General features: G+C 38.8%; 6 protein-coding genes across 6 annotated transcripts; 3 read left to right on the forward strand and 3 right to left on the reverse strand.

Moving 5' to 3' along the window:
* Positions 1-201: 201 nt before the first annotated feature.
* CBG03224 lies at positions 202-1344 on the reverse strand (the record flags this gene model as incomplete). The annotated part of the gene is made up of 8 exons (XM_002631336.1): positions 202-359; positions 413-573; positions 624-695; positions 741-853; positions 906-1024; positions 1071-1155; positions 1207-1267; positions 1313-1344. 8 exons carry the CDS (start codon positions 1342-1344, stop codon positions 202-204), a joined length of 801 nt encoding a protein of 266 aa, XP_002631382.1.
* Positions 1345-2097: 753 nt separating this feature from the next.
* Cbr-szy-20 lies at positions 2098-3902 on the forward strand (the record flags this gene model as incomplete). The annotated part of the gene is made up of 6 exons (XM_002631335.1): positions 2098-2211; positions 2258-2343; positions 2392-2830; positions 2875-3159; positions 3233-3714; positions 3764-3902. The coding sequence occupies 6 exons, from the start codon at positions 2098-2100 to the stop codon at positions 3900-3902; spliced, it is 1545 nt and encodes a 514-aa protein (XP_002631381.1).
* A 474-nt stretch (positions 3903-4376) lies between these two features.
* On the reverse strand, positions 4377-5799 carry CBG03222 (the record flags this gene model as incomplete). The annotated part of the gene is made up of 8 exons (XM_045242228.1): positions 4377-4442; positions 4487-4812; positions 4859-4978; positions 5028-5135; positions 5325-5437; positions 5488-5563; positions 5609-5732; positions 5779-5799. The coding sequence occupies 8 exons, from the start codon at positions 5797-5799 to the stop codon at positions 4377-4379; spliced, it is 954 nt and encodes a 317-aa protein (XP_045092089.1).
* A 267-nt stretch (positions 5800-6066) lies between these two features.
* On the forward strand, positions 6067-6582 carry CBG03221 (the record flags this gene model as incomplete). Its single annotated transcript, XM_002631333.1, has 3 exons — positions 6067-6197; positions 6256-6322; positions 6469-6582. 3 exons carry the CDS (start codon positions 6067-6069, stop codon positions 6580-6582), a joined length of 312 nt encoding a protein of 103 aa, XP_002631379.1.
* A 184-nt stretch (positions 6583-6766) lies between these two features.
* CBG03219 lies at positions 6767-8780 on the forward strand (the record flags this gene model as incomplete). Its single annotated transcript, XM_045242229.1, has 4 exons — positions 6767-6882; positions 6929-7027; positions 8075-8195; positions 8511-8780. The coding sequence occupies 4 exons, from the start codon at positions 6767-6769 to the stop codon at positions 8778-8780; spliced, it is 606 nt and encodes a 201-aa protein (XP_045092090.1).
* A 422-nt stretch (positions 8781-9202) lies between these two features.
* Cbr-cal-2 lies at positions 9203-9818 on the reverse strand (the record flags this gene model as incomplete). Its single annotated transcript, XM_002631332.1, has 3 exons — positions 9203-9241; positions 9293-9631; positions 9681-9818. 3 exons carry the CDS (start codon positions 9816-9818, stop codon positions 9203-9205), a joined length of 516 nt encoding a protein of 171 aa, XP_002631378.1.
* Between the last annotated feature and the right edge of the window lie 4781 nt (positions 9819-14599).

Raw genomic sequence — 14599 nt, forward strand, 5'->3', positions numbered from 1 at the left:
TATTATCGACTCCCCTGCCTTCAGAATTCCACTCTTTGGGTAGAAAAGTGCATTTCATGGTTCTCCAGTCTCCAACTTCTGAATGAAGGCCATGAATCATCAATTCTAACGTTATGTTTTTCCGTTTAATAAAATTTAAGTAACAATCATTCATTGGATGTACATAGGAAGAATTATTGGATATAGAATTTTATAGTCTATTTAGGTTGTTTGCTTGTAGCATGACGATGGTAGCTCTTCGAATACTCCTTCATCATCCACTCCTGGCTCCATGTCAGGGAACCAATAATCTTTGCGGAAAAGTCCAGTTTGATCCTGATTGTTCGTTGCGAAGACGTACTCCCAGGCATAAGCGAATTCTGAAATTTTGCAAATTGGATCGAATGATTCAAAAAAAAAAATAATAACTGACTATTGTCAGGGTGAGCGTAAGCACGAACAATCGCTGGATGCATTCCTTCAATCAGGATGTCCTTAGCTGGTTCTCCTTCGAAAAAGTTCACTTTTACACTTTGTTCTCCTTCGAGTCCAATAGATTCCGTACGTTGCATGGTGATGTTTTGGAAACCCATTCTGAGAGTTTTAACAAATTTGGGGGTATTCTGAAGTTAGTTGTTTCAAACCTGTGCAAATACTCATCATAACCATATGTGACTCTCGAACATCCATTGCGATCCACAAAGAATGTGTGATTCCTGAAAAACGATGTTCAGAGCAATTTGTTGCCCAAAAAGTTTTACATGAAAACATAATGTGTAACGAGCCAATCCTTATTATCTGAAGCGATTCCAATCCGATGATACAGTCGTTTTCTTTGCGAATCTTGGAGCCAGGCGATTCCAGTTGAAACTTTCTGAATAATATCGCTCTTATGAATATTTTCATGACTCTTTTTGAAATCTCACATCGTAATCATTGACTGATCCTGTTCGATTTGTCCATGTCAACGTGCCATTATCACAGTGTTGACTGACGTCAAAGACAAAAAATGTGGAATTGGTAGACACATGCTCGTCTTCCTTAGCTGAAAATGTACCTTCAAAAAGAATTCAATAAAATGAAAAACTGACAAGTGATAACGGAGTAGATGATGCATCCGGTAGCAAATCCAATGAAAAGCAAGCCAAGACAAATTTTGATTATAATTTTGGTCCACTGAAATTTTAGAATTTTAGAAAAGTTACAAAAATGGGTTCAAAATCTTACATCTACATTTTCAGATCTATCAATTATGGATACGTCATCTCCGTAGTTGGAATCATCTAATCTAAAAATAACAGTACATTTTAATTTCCCGAAGGTCTAAACTTACATAGGACGATCCTTCCCAGAAACCACCGACATGATTCACTTTATTGCATTTCCGTCTTAAAGTTTGCGAGGTGGTGTCGGTTTTCAGTCACAAATTGATTTTGTGTTATCAGTTTGCCATCTCGGCGCGCTCATGCACATGTTCCACGAGTAATGCTCTTATCAAATTGAGAAAGATGGGCTCCGAAATAGTGGTTTCATGATCAGGGTGTTAGAAATGTGATTTACAGGGTCCAGGTGATTTAATTTGTGTCTATCATGGACAACAACGCCGAGTGGTCCAAAAAATTTATAACATAAGAGATATTAACAAATAACTATTTTCAGATTTTTTTTCAATTTTACTTTTATGGAATCCCTGTTCCATTATCAGGACAACTGAAGATCCAGTAGTGAGCTTGTAAAACAGTTTATTATTTTGGATTCCATTCTGAAAAATTCATTTTATTGATTTTCAGCTTTGAACAATTGTTTTCTGTCTCTTTGTTCCTGAAATTCCTCTATTGGAAGATGGAATTGAAACTTTTTCTAACAAAACAATTTTTGAACTTCGCGCCGTTTATCAGTCTCCAATAATGCACCATGCCCAACTTGGCGCATTTGATGACTCCGTCTGGCGCATCTTGCGCGCCGAAAGAGAAATAGCTCGCCACTGAAACGGACCACTGTTTCTCTCGCACTTCTTTTACTTACCCGCCCGTAGCTCTTATATTGATCTGTGTTTTTTATATTCAGGGTATATAAATTTGCATCAATTCTAGTCAAATTATGAGTAAAGAAAATGGTATGTTTCGGTTTTTCAAAGTTTTGCACGAATTTATAGTCGCTTTAGTGGTTGCTGATAGCTGGGAAGATGCCGACGCGGATCCAGTCAAAGAGCTCATGGAAAAGGTTGAAAAGGTAAAGAGAAAAACATTGTTACTTATTTTTTCGTTCTCTATTTCAGGTGAAACTTCTTCAACGACAGGAGGAGAAAAAAGAAGCGTACTTTGAGAAAGTGAAAGCGGAGGAAAGCATCAATCCAACTCCAAAGTAAGATTGGTTTTGAGTTTTTCGCACGTTCATCTCTTTTGTTTTCAGAATAAAAACGGAAGAAGGACTTGGACCATGTGTTGAGGAACCTAAACGAGTTTTTCTTCGGCGACCGAAAGATGGTTTTTCCAATGAAAATGTCATCGAAGCGTCACCGCCAGCAGCTACATCATCGGAAAGTCACCAAGCTCCACGCGGTCGATCACATCAGAAATCCCATCAACAGGAGCCGAAGCAACCAGCCCAGACATATGAGGAACGGCAAGCAGCCTATCAAGCGGCTAGAAACCGTATTTTAGGGTCGGAATACAAACCGGATAATCAAGAAATAAAAGAAATCAAATTTATCGACCGGTCCAAGTCTCCTGAAACACTCAAAATGACCCAACAAAATATGGTTGAACACTATGGCGAAGAGCTTAGTCGTGAGTTGATGCACCAACCTGAGATGCCTCCTGCTGATGTTATATTGCTTCCAGACTTCTCGGTACTGCTTGATTTTTATTCTCCCATAAACAATTTATGTTACAGCAACCTCCTCCATGTATTAGTCAACAGAATGGAATGTTCAATGCCCCGCCTGGATTTCAGCAACGACAAACAAACTTCCAACATAATTTTCCACAAAATACTCAGTTCATAGATGGGCAATATTTTATGCAGAATGAGCAAATGCAAGTGCCGTACTCTTCTCAGTTCCAAGGGAACCAGTATATGCCACAAGACCCGTCCTCGGTTCCTCAAAATAGTTTCATGGATGGCCACAACGAGCAGGCATTCTATTACTCTCCACCGCCACCAACACCACAGCAAATGGTAATAATTAGTTCATAATTTTTTATCTCCTCAAGTGTTACAATTAAAAAAGCTTAAGCAGCTTCTGTTTCAGGCCTACATGCAACGGAATACGGCGTACCCTCCCCCTAATTTTCAATCGCAAGGACAATCGAATCAACACATGGTGAATCAGATGCACCATCCTCCGATGCTTCAACAGCAGCAACAGTCCCAAGCGACCGGTCAAATGTCGAATCCGTATCAAATGAAAAACGGAACATCTCGTGGCTACAATTGCTCTATGGGACAAAACCGGCAACCAATGATGTATCCTGTAAGCACAGGGGCCTCTATAAACGTTCCCAACGCACCTTATATGGCACAATGTCCTCCTAACTCTGCCCAAAACTATTCGAATAGAAATGAAAGTTATGGTCAAAGACAGATGCAACAAAATGGACAATTTGCTCAATCTCCAAGTAATATGAACAATGGAAGAAGGCAGCCGAATAAACAAGCAAAATCTGGACAAAACACTTCGCAGAAGTTAAACCCTGCTCATCAACAGGTTGGACAAAACCCTGTTCCTTTTGGGTAAAATTTTTTTTCTGTATGAGAAAAACGTTCTATCAATCAGTTACAGGTGTCCACCTCGTCAAGTGAATGCGATTCGAGAACAACAAGCTGGTAACATGCCTCCAAACACTGGCGCCGGTATCCTAGGTGCTCATCCCATGACAACAAACCAGTGGCCAACGCTATCACAAACAAGGCCTCAATAGTCTATTTTCATAATTCCACTCAATAGACAAGTCATGTTTTAACCGCGTCCTTCTGATGTGATGTCTATCTCTTTAATCGCGTTTTTTCTTGTTCCATCAGTCAAAGTCAGAATTGTGTTGATCTACACGGGTTCACCAAATTTCCTTCCCTGCTATCCATATTTCTAAGTTTATTTGGCATGCTTCAGATTATTCGTACCATTGTGTGAACCAATTTATATGAAGGCAAACTCTTGTTTGACATTTATTATGTACCAAAAATACAGGACAGAAAAACTTATAATTTATGCGAGGACAGACTGAGAGGGTGCTGCTAGACAAGGAAGGGAAAATCACAGTGAGGAAAAAAAACTAATTTCAAGAGTGGTATTCAACCGAACCAATAGTTGGGGAGAGAAATGCAAGAGATTATTAGAAGAAGAGTTCACATAAATGCAGAAAAATGGAATGGGAATTGAAGATTCAGTTACTAGATCAAACTTTGGCCGGGCGTCGCTTTCGAGCAATACCTTCACTTGGTGATGGTGGTGCGGAAATTTCCTGGAAACTTATAATTACGCAGGAAAGTATGTAATTAAGTTTACCTCATCATCAATTTTCTCGTAGTTTTCGTCTGTTGATGCTTGACTGTACTTCTCGGCATCTTCATTATCTTCAACTTCGCTCTCTTTTGGCTCCGTAGTCGGCTTTTTTTCTTCATCTTCAGCATCAGAATCTTTCTCTTTCTTTGATTTTTTGTCTTTATTGTTTTTTTTGTCGTCCTTCTTCTTCCCATCTCCACAGTACTCATAGGTGTACCATGGCTGGAAAGATTCCAAAACTCCACAATCTTCGGTGAGATTTGGCAAGATCCACAGTTTATGCTTTCCGAATGTGGCGGCGTAGATGATTCCGAATAATATCGTACGGACTGTAAGAAAGCCAAAAAACTCAGGATATAACTGGTATCAACTTACGAATAGCAGTAACAATAATTGCAGCAAAAATACCGATTCCTGAAATCGATATATAATAAACTGCTTGACGAAGCCAGGCTGGCCAGAGTGGGAAGAGGCAACCGACAATCGTTCCAACCACTGAATTTATTTGTTTTTAAATTGAGAAAATTGATTTCCATAAACTTACACATAAGAACTCCAATAACCTTCTTCATTAGTGGAGTTGGATCGAACACCCAAACATAAACGTCTTTATCGTCTACGAAGGATTGAATTTCATGTACCAACAGTTTAACTTTCTTCTTTTTCTTCTCTTCGTCTTTTTTGTCGTCCTTTTTCATTTCTTTTTCATCACCTTCAGCTTCAGTTGCTGTTTCCTCTTCCTTGTTATTTTTGTTTCTTTTCTCAACGGTTCCTTTTGGGGATTTTGTTACTTCAGCTACAATTTCATTTTGAAGAATCATTGAAAAATGTCAAAACTTACCAGACGAATCGTTTCCTTTCTCTTTGTTTTCCTTCTTTTTGGCAACCAACTTTTTGGCACGGAAGAAGAGCTGTTTCGAGTTCAATTCGCAGATATAATGAAAGCAGTCGTCTCTGAAAAGAAGTGATGTTCATGGAAATATTATAAGACGGTATTTGTTTACCTTGTTTTGAACATTGGATCTTTCTTTGCCTTATTTCCATACTTAGAGTCCCACAGTGTATCAACAGCTTTGTTTCCTGAAATCGTTCAATATTCAGTTATTTCAAACAGAAAGTGCGAACCACTGAAGTAATGAACTTCATTTCCTTCGAACATCGTTGTGGCAGTTGGACAATTGAATCTGATGTACTTGGCGACATCTTCTTGCTCTTTTGTCATTTTTATTGCATCTTCGGAGGGAACAGTCTGATTTTCAAACTGTAAATTAACTGAAATTACATAAAATACTCACCTTTTGATTTCGTCTCGACATTTTGGCTTGTTTTGACAGTCAACACCGGAAAAATAAGGAAAGTCTGAAAAATCCGGGAAGAACAAAAGTGATGTGTTGGAACAAGCCAATATTTCCCTGGCAATTGATCGAAAAAGTGCGCCGCGGTTGCGTTTCGATGGAAAACGCAAGTGGCGCGCGCTTTCTCACCCCGTAAATCGACACCAACTCGGCTGGCATTTTGCGGATTTCACCTTCTTTTTCTAGTTTTCAGACGGCGTTGTTTTCATTTAAAATTTTTGCTTCAGAATGGGTGGAGGACATCACGAGCCGTTCAAGATCCCAAATTACTCAATCTACAGCAACTATCGTGATTTTCCACAGCTCGCCCAACATGAAAAGCGGCTCGCTCAAATCGGACTGAAAGATCCGTGGATCAGGTTCGGATTAACATGGGCCGGGGTCTCTTATTAAATCTTATTACTGATCGTTTTTTAGAAACTACGTCTACCTGTACGATCGAAAATATCCTCATGTTGTTGGACAATGGGCGCATTTCAAGAAGGTAAGTCCGTTGCTTGAAAAAGGTTTGAATGCCTGTTTCAAAAATGTGCGTCCTTATGAAAATAGTATTGGAATATCTGTTAGAACATTTTGCTTCAAAGATCTATGACTTTCGGCGAGTCCAGTCTATAAAGTCAATATTTTCAGCTGATTCTTCCTGGATGGAAGGCTGGAGTTGCATTCACCGCCGCTTTGATCCTCGTCGAAGAAGCTTACCAATACAAGACTCACGGAACGACTTCCTGGGATGCTCATCATTAGATTCATTCAACTCACGAGCCAATTTTGTTTAGTCTACAGTTATTTTTTTTTGTATGTAGTTCTCAAACTCCATTAAATTCGATTTTCCAAGAGTGTGAATGTTAATGAAAAAAGGTATTTGACCTGTGAAATTTTCTGGATGATAAACATTCTCAATTGTCGCAAGACCGTCGAATTCCAGAGCATGTCTGCTCTTGAGCAGTTTATCAATGACCAGAAGAAAAAAGGGAGTGGAATAAGTGGATCTGCTTCATTTTCCTCTCTTGACTCCCTACGCAACAAGCTTCCCACATCTATAGGGTGAGCTATCTTATTTCAATAAAAAAAAGGACGATTATCTTTTTAGAGGGTTCTCTTTACTGTCTCGGAGTGAAACAGCCGATAGCCAACAACTTCTCGTGGGAGACGACTCGGGAGATGGCCAGCTACCAACTTCAAGAAATAGGTAAGATTTTCAACATTGTTTTGGTATAGAAAAATTGGAGCTTTGGAAAAAAAAGCTTAGAGGTGTGGCCAATGATCCTCGTAACGAAAACCGCCGTAACCTAAAATCTCCGGTCTTTTTCTTCTCAATTACAATTGCTTTTCGATAACGCTTGCATTGAAACCCTCCAGACAAGTTGGAAAATATTTTCTACTTCTAAAAAGTGCCGGAAAGCGGACGAAAATCGAGAAAATCTGAAATTTATGAAAAAGTAAAAATTTTTGCTAATTAGTTCGGCAGCCGAACTAATTAGCAAAAATTTCGACTGCTGTCACCAAATTTCCTCTGTCATAGCTCCGATTCTGCATACCGGCTATTAATCTGATCTCTGAAATTTAACTAGCTAAATATGTGTTCCACTAGTTTTTTTCTGAAAAAAAATCCATCTGAATTTCTGAATTTCCGCATTTCTGAACTTCTGAATTTCTGAATTCTAGAAAACACGAAATTGAAAATGAACCGCGTATCAATAGTATCGTATACCATAAAACCAAAGACCCCCACTGTCTGACAGTAACTCTCAAGTTTAAGCTAATTTTTTCTTGGCTATTATGCAAGATGCCAGACATCCGACAACGGGTAAAATGTTTGTAATATTATGAAGAACGATTTTTTTAGTTGAGAACTTTTTTATATCTGTGACAGGAATCGAGATAAATTTTTTCAAAGTTGTAAGTTAGGAAGCCCTTCTATTATAGGTTTTACGGTATATAATCAAATAGGGGTATTTTGAAAAAAAAATTTGTTATAAATTTTTGAAGATTTGTGAGAATCAGACTTGTTGATTAAAACTTGTTGGTTCTCTTCTATAGCTAAATGCCAAGAAGTTTCTCGAATTTGTTTTGGGTCTTTCGAAGTACCCATCCTTCAACAACGTTCGAAGTATATCTACGAAACTTGTCATGTCGTTTTCTAGCTAATTTAGTATTTATTGAAAAAAAAACATGTTTGCAAATCTGAGGAATGTATTAATTTCAGTGAACCCAAAATTTATAAACATTATTACAGAAAGAACTCTGGATGGTTCACTTCATCAACCCAAGATGAGAGTATGTTTGGAATGACAAGAACACAACGAGTCATCGCCTTTTTCATGTGCATCATTGGAGCGATTTTTTGCTTTTCCACAGTAAGCTCTTCTTCTTTTTTTTTTCTTCACATTTTCCCTTTGACACAATTCGAAACATTCTTTCTCCGCCAAACCCATTTGTTGAATGTCTCCAACACATTTTTACCCCTGAAAATGTGGATCCCATTAAACTGGGCGTCTGACTCTCTCGTCTCCATGTACTATTTGACTTCCCACCCTCACTTTATGAGACTAGCGGCTGTCCGTCCGAGACGTTATCGGCTGCTTTTTTTCCATCGAGACCCAATACCATGACCGTTGACTGAGGTCAAAAACATGAAAAAGTTGAGCAATAAAACACGGTCTTTATTTCAGGCAGCCGTACTTATCCCAGTGATTCTGGTGTCGACAAGAAAGTTTGCTGCTTTAAACACCCTTGGATCTGTGCTCATGCTTTTGAGGTTAATATTGAATAATGAGTTTCATCCAAAAATTATTTATTTCAGTTTTGCATTCCTGCTCGGACCCAAATCCTACATAACACACTTGGCCTCACCCCAGAGACGTCTCGTTACAGTATCCTATCTATCTGCTCTGTTCGCAACTCTCTACTCGTCCCTTTGGGTAAGAATAACTAAAAAGTAGAGTCTTGTTGTTTTTAACGGTCTCATCATCACCACCACCGGTCTCTGTCGATTGATTGTAACACACGCAGTGGGGATAAGACGGGAAAAAGACGAGGGAAATGAATGAGAGCACAAGCTGTTGGAATGTGCGTCGCTTGATTGATAGGATTGGGCTATCCATCGCTTGTCACACGTATTTCTACTGACTCGATTGTTTGATAGAGAGTCGGATTATATCACAAAGTTGTAAAAATTAATTTATGATGGTGGCGTAATAGTAAAAGCGAAGGAAGAGAGCTGAATAATCAAATGGGACAAATAAGCTTGACAGTCATTTTCATCATTTCAAAAGCGAGAGAGAGATTCGGTGGAATTATGGATTTAGAATTGGGACCCGGGAAATCATTTTGTTTGCAGAATATTTTGTACAGGATAGCAGACTTAGCTGGAGAAGGTTGAGGCGAATTCTTCATAATCGATCTGTAAATATGGGATGAGCTTTTTTTGCGAATGAATTAGCTATTTTCTCACCTGTCCATCACCATCAATATCAATTTCTGCAATGATTTCATCCACTTCTTGGTCACTGAACTGGTCTCCCATGTGGGTCATGAAATAACGGAACTCGTCGGCAGTGATGAATCCGTTACCATCTCGATCGAAGACACGAAAGGCTTCACGAATCATCTCACTGTCGTTCTCCTTGTTCATTCTCTTCATCATCTGGCAGAACTCTCCGAAATCAATAGTTCCACTCCCATCAATATCAACCTCGTTAACCATATCAAGAAGTTCCTGCTCAGTTGGATTCTGTCCGAGAGAGCGCATTGCAACTCCCAATTCCTTTGAAGAGATAGAGCCGTTACCATCCTAAAATGAGAAAAAAAAACTAGGATAATCAATCATCTGAAAATAATACCTTGTCGAAAAGCCTGAAAGCGGCTTTGTACTCCATAATCTCCTCCTCGTTGAGCCCTTCAAATCCAGAGACCGGCTCGTTGTTTTGTTTAGAAGCCCAACGGTTGAAAAGCGACACACGGCGAGGATCGTTGCTCATTTTGTTGAGGAAACCAAGAAGAAGTGTGGAAGCTGGAAGAGCAAGTTTTTTGAAGAATCGAAATGCCTTCAGGGAGAGGTCTCAAAGCAGCATTTTGGGTGCGGAGAAACACACAAAAAAAAGAAGCGAGAGCTATTTGAGGACGGGTTTATGACAAGTGCTTGACATCATTTAGTGAAATGCAGAAGGAGGACGAGATGATAGGATGGATGAGGGCGGCGGCAAAAAACGCACGAACCATCTGAAAATGGGTAAAAGAGCTCATTAGAAGGAGGGGTGCTGCAAAACAGTTGGATGAAGTTTTGATGGATGACTCTAATGGAAGAAGATAATAGAGACTTAATTGGGTCGTTGACAGAGGGAATGCAGGATCATGGGAGAGAGGGTAGGGTTACTGTAGAAATGACACTTTGAAAATTCTGACCTCACATAAGTTCCAAACAAACGAGATCAAAACAAGCAATCTCAAAAATAATAAGAAGTGGAATCGACCCAAATAAGGACCCTCGAGGCTAAGAGCTTCTTTGATATTCTGACATGATTCCTCAAGAAAACATTGAAAAAATGAAGTGAGTGAATGGTGAGGCAAACAAGTCTGTCTCTCTGTACCGCCTCGAGCTCTGATGTCTGACTTTGGGTGGCTGAGAGATAACCACCGAGCAGATACGCCCCAAAAAGCTAAGAAAATGTAAAAGAAAGGAGAACGGAATAAACGAATGCTACTTGTACATTCAATGATGCCCCGGTGCTCACGGAGGCACATGGCGACAGAGTGAGTAGAAGGGGCGGAGTCTGAGAGCACAACACGCGCCGTCCACACATAGTGGGCGGAGCTTTCTGGTGTTTTGAAAACGATTCGATAGGGCAAAGGCCAGGGTTAATTGAAACCTAGAATTGGAAACAAGAAAAAGTCGCGTGGTACCTTTTGGAGAGGTTTATTTATGGGTGGAAGATGATGTTAGAAGATGTGAGGGAGCTAAATCTTTGTCATTAGGTTCAGCAGCAGTTTTCACGTCATCTAGAATGATCGAAAAGAGCTCTGAACTCCGGAACAGGGAGGGGAAATGCAGCAGGATTATGTATCGGATTGAGGAGAAAATTGAGTCTGGCCTATGACAGGTATGGTTCCTATAATAATTGGTCTACCAAAAATCAAAATTTGATTCCTTTGAAAGTACATGGTAGGATCTTTAAGAAGAGACATCAGAGATGACATCAATCGACCTTATATTTTTGGCATGTGAAAGCAGAAAGAGACAATTCGTGTTTCCATCATGTTCCAGTGGTCCGAGAGACATTCTCCTCTCGGATAACATGACATGATATCTTGTTGAGAGATAACTCTTTTTTTCGGGGGCAACAATCGGGTCAGCTGATCCTAGTTCTTCCGGTGTGAAGTGAATTTCGTATTCCTGAGATTCAGAATATTTAACACAGGAGGGATTGTGGAAAAAACTTTGGAATGAGGAAGCATCGCGTGCTCTTTCGTAACGCTTCCGATTACTTCCTTTCTCGATACAATTTGGTGGTGGTTTCCAGTCGAAAAACTTATAAGTACTCTCGTTTATAGAAGAATTTATGTTCTTCGATCTATATACTATACTAATCCACAATTATAAAAATGAGAAGAGAATTTTGATCTAGAATTTTGTCTAAAAAAAGAACACTTCTCATTCCTAAGAGACTTCCAGATTCCTTCTTTTGCAAGAAATGGAGGAGAAAGACGGGAATATTTATGAGGAAAAGAAACAAAATATCAATTTTTCAATTTCCGAATGGAGACGAAGAGAGATGAATGAAAACCCGGATTAATGCAAAAATCTGCATGAACTCGGTTCAATTCCCACCAATCTCAAAAACTATTAATCTCAGGTCATCTGGCCGCCATGTGCATGATGATCCACGACGACTTTTTTCTAACTTTTGTTCTTTTGTTCATGAAAAAAAATGACTGAAATTAAAGGATTTGTCGCGGTTTCTTAGATTTGATTCGATTAAATGCACCACATAAGCCTTATGTTCTCCTCCCGCTTCTTCTTTTTCTGGGTTTTTTTATTTCTTCGTTTCCGTTTTTTGTTCTTCTGAAAACGACACACGCCATCTAAATATATGAAAGGAAGAGGCCGAAGAAATTGGTAAAAATTTTCACTGAAAATTGGGGCACAACTCGTTGACTACTGAACCGCCATAAATATGTCAGAATGGTCTATGTAAGGCACGTGTTTTTCGCTGCTTTTTGGGGTGCTCAACTGAAAATTGTTTTGGTAGGAGAAGGCGAAGGCGAAACGAAAAATGAGTCGCTGAGCAGCTTAATTTGCACATTGAGAACAAGTAATAGGCGGTCACCAAGACGCTCACTAATTGAGTTATCAGCATCATTTTGTTTGGTTCTTCTTCTTCTTCTTTTTTTTAGAAACTATGACGTGGGCGGGTTACTGTAATCAGAAAACCGCTTAGAAGAGAGCAAGGTTTGGGAATGTGCTTGATGAACTTAATGAGTTCTAGGGTGAAAAGTGAGAAATGAGATGTTGACTTGAAGATGAAAAAAAAGAAGAACAAGCACAGAGAAACACATTCCTCATAGCAAAACACGAGAAGCGAGATTGGGAAAAATAAAAAACAAGTGCCTGAAAGTACTTTAAAGTGAGCTTTCTGTGCCTAATCGAATGATATTTGTTCCGGGAAAGTGACGAAAAAAAGACGAAAAAAAAGAGAACGAGTACCCAAGACTTCTTTTCAGAAGTGCCTTTTGGTAGTGGTTTTGCCCCGCCACATGAAATCTGGTTGGAATTGGATTTTGGAATGGGATGGAGAAGATGCTGTTGGGGCGTTACTAGTACCAGGGAAAATATGAGAAAGTTATTTGTGGAGAGGAAGGTTTTGAGCTTCGGAAGAGCACGTATGCATTGAGAAAGGAGCAGTCCAAAAAGTAAGGTTAATCAACCATAGGGTTGTCAAGATCTAGATTCACTGCAAAGCCTACGTGATTCTGAATGTATGCCACTATATCCGGAATAATCATATAAAGGTTAAAAGTTGCTATACTTCGACCTCCCATCTCACAAATAATGCATGTGAGAGAATCTTCGAGAGAAGGTGTCCAGACTACTTCTCATCAAAATAAATCAGATTTGATATGTACATACTCATTATGAGAGAATGCTTTTACTTGATTCATAGAAACGCATAAACAAACAAATCATAATTAAAACTATACGAATCTGACTTTTTTACAGCTCAAAAGCACAATCTTCACACTGGTCGCCGCCATTTTTCAAGGATTTACTCTCGTATGGTTAGTTTTCAAATTCTGCTTCCGGGAAATGCACAGATTATTAGGAAAATAGTGGAGAAAAGACAGCGAAAAAAAAAATAAAATTCAATTAATTTCGGGGCGAGCTTTCAAGCCAGCAAATTGCATTTATCGAGAGACAAAATCGGCAGAAAAAATCTTTTTTTTTTGTCACTAAGAATTCTGAGAATATCACAACGCAAAAAGAATCGAAAATCGAGTTTAAAATATAACTTTGATTAAAAATTTAGTTGGTGAACGAACTTGCTCAAAAATTAGCGATCGACTAGTGCCACACAGGCGTTGTTTTCGAAAAGAATGCCAAAAAAAATTCGGTTTCAAAAAGACATGAATTCCTAATGATGTCTGGCCGATAAGTGGCATAGTGACGCGAGGTCGAAAAATGGTTACTCAACTTACCTTTGAGATCAAAAAGAGCAATTCTCTACTGAATTTATTGAGAAGCGTTCGATAAAACCAGCTCGAAAGAAATCGAAAAAAAGACGACATACCGTCAACACCCTAATAGAAGGTCACCGTATACTTGCTCTTTGAGCTCAATTATCTCAATTTGTATGAAAGGCAGATTCTTGGTATCTCTTATAGAAATTGAGATAATTGATCTCAAAGTACACATATAGGGTGGTTTTCTATTACGGTATCTATTAATATCTTTTTCTAATACTTAAAAACTCTTGCACATTCTTTACTCTACTATGTGAAAGGGTCTAGAAACATCTACTCATTTTTTTTAGTTCTTATTGGAGCTACCATTTTTTGAAGCAAAGCGAAGGAACAAACCGCAACACGCGGAATATGATCAAATCCCCAGTGGTCCGTTAAGCCCCCCTTCACTGTGGAAAAAACTGATTGATAGACGACTTTTTGGGCAACGGGTACTCTTGACCGCTTTTTTTTTTGTTTTCACACAAACTATTTCACTAAAAGCAAAAAAAAAGTTTGTAGTTTAGAAACTGAAGACGATGATGTCTTATTTAAATATTCCATGTGTTTCGATTCTTTCTTTTTTTTCGATATCAGATTTCTGTGAATGAAAACGAACTTTGACGATGTCTAATGATGTGAATTTGGTAACCAGATTCAATTGGGAGAAAAGAGAAAAAAGGATGACGTAGGACTGATGGACTTGTTATTCTGATGGAACGTTCTGAATTGAAGGGGAAATTGGTGGTTATATTTAAAGATATGGACCAAGCTTTGAGGAAATGAACAGACATAATTTTCTGTACAAAACTGAAAAATAATTGTCGATCTGAAAAAATTGAACTTTGTTAAAGTGTGAAGATCAATTTGGAAATTTGAGAGCACATATTCGTTCAGCAAGTCGAAATTCAAGAGCATCCAATATCAAAGCTTGTTGTCACATAAAACCAAATGCGCACCAAACAATTATGTACCAAAATGAAATCATTTGTTTATTAAATCTAACTGTCTCTTTTTTCAGGTACATACTCTCATATGTGCCTGG

The sequence above is a fragment of the Caenorhabditis briggsae genome (assembly GCF_000004555.2).
Source record: "Caenorhabditis briggsae complete genome, chrII, whole genome shotgun sequence".
Lineage (NCBI taxonomy): Eukaryota > Metazoa > Nematoda > Chromadorea > Rhabditida > Rhabditidae > Caenorhabditis > Caenorhabditis briggsae.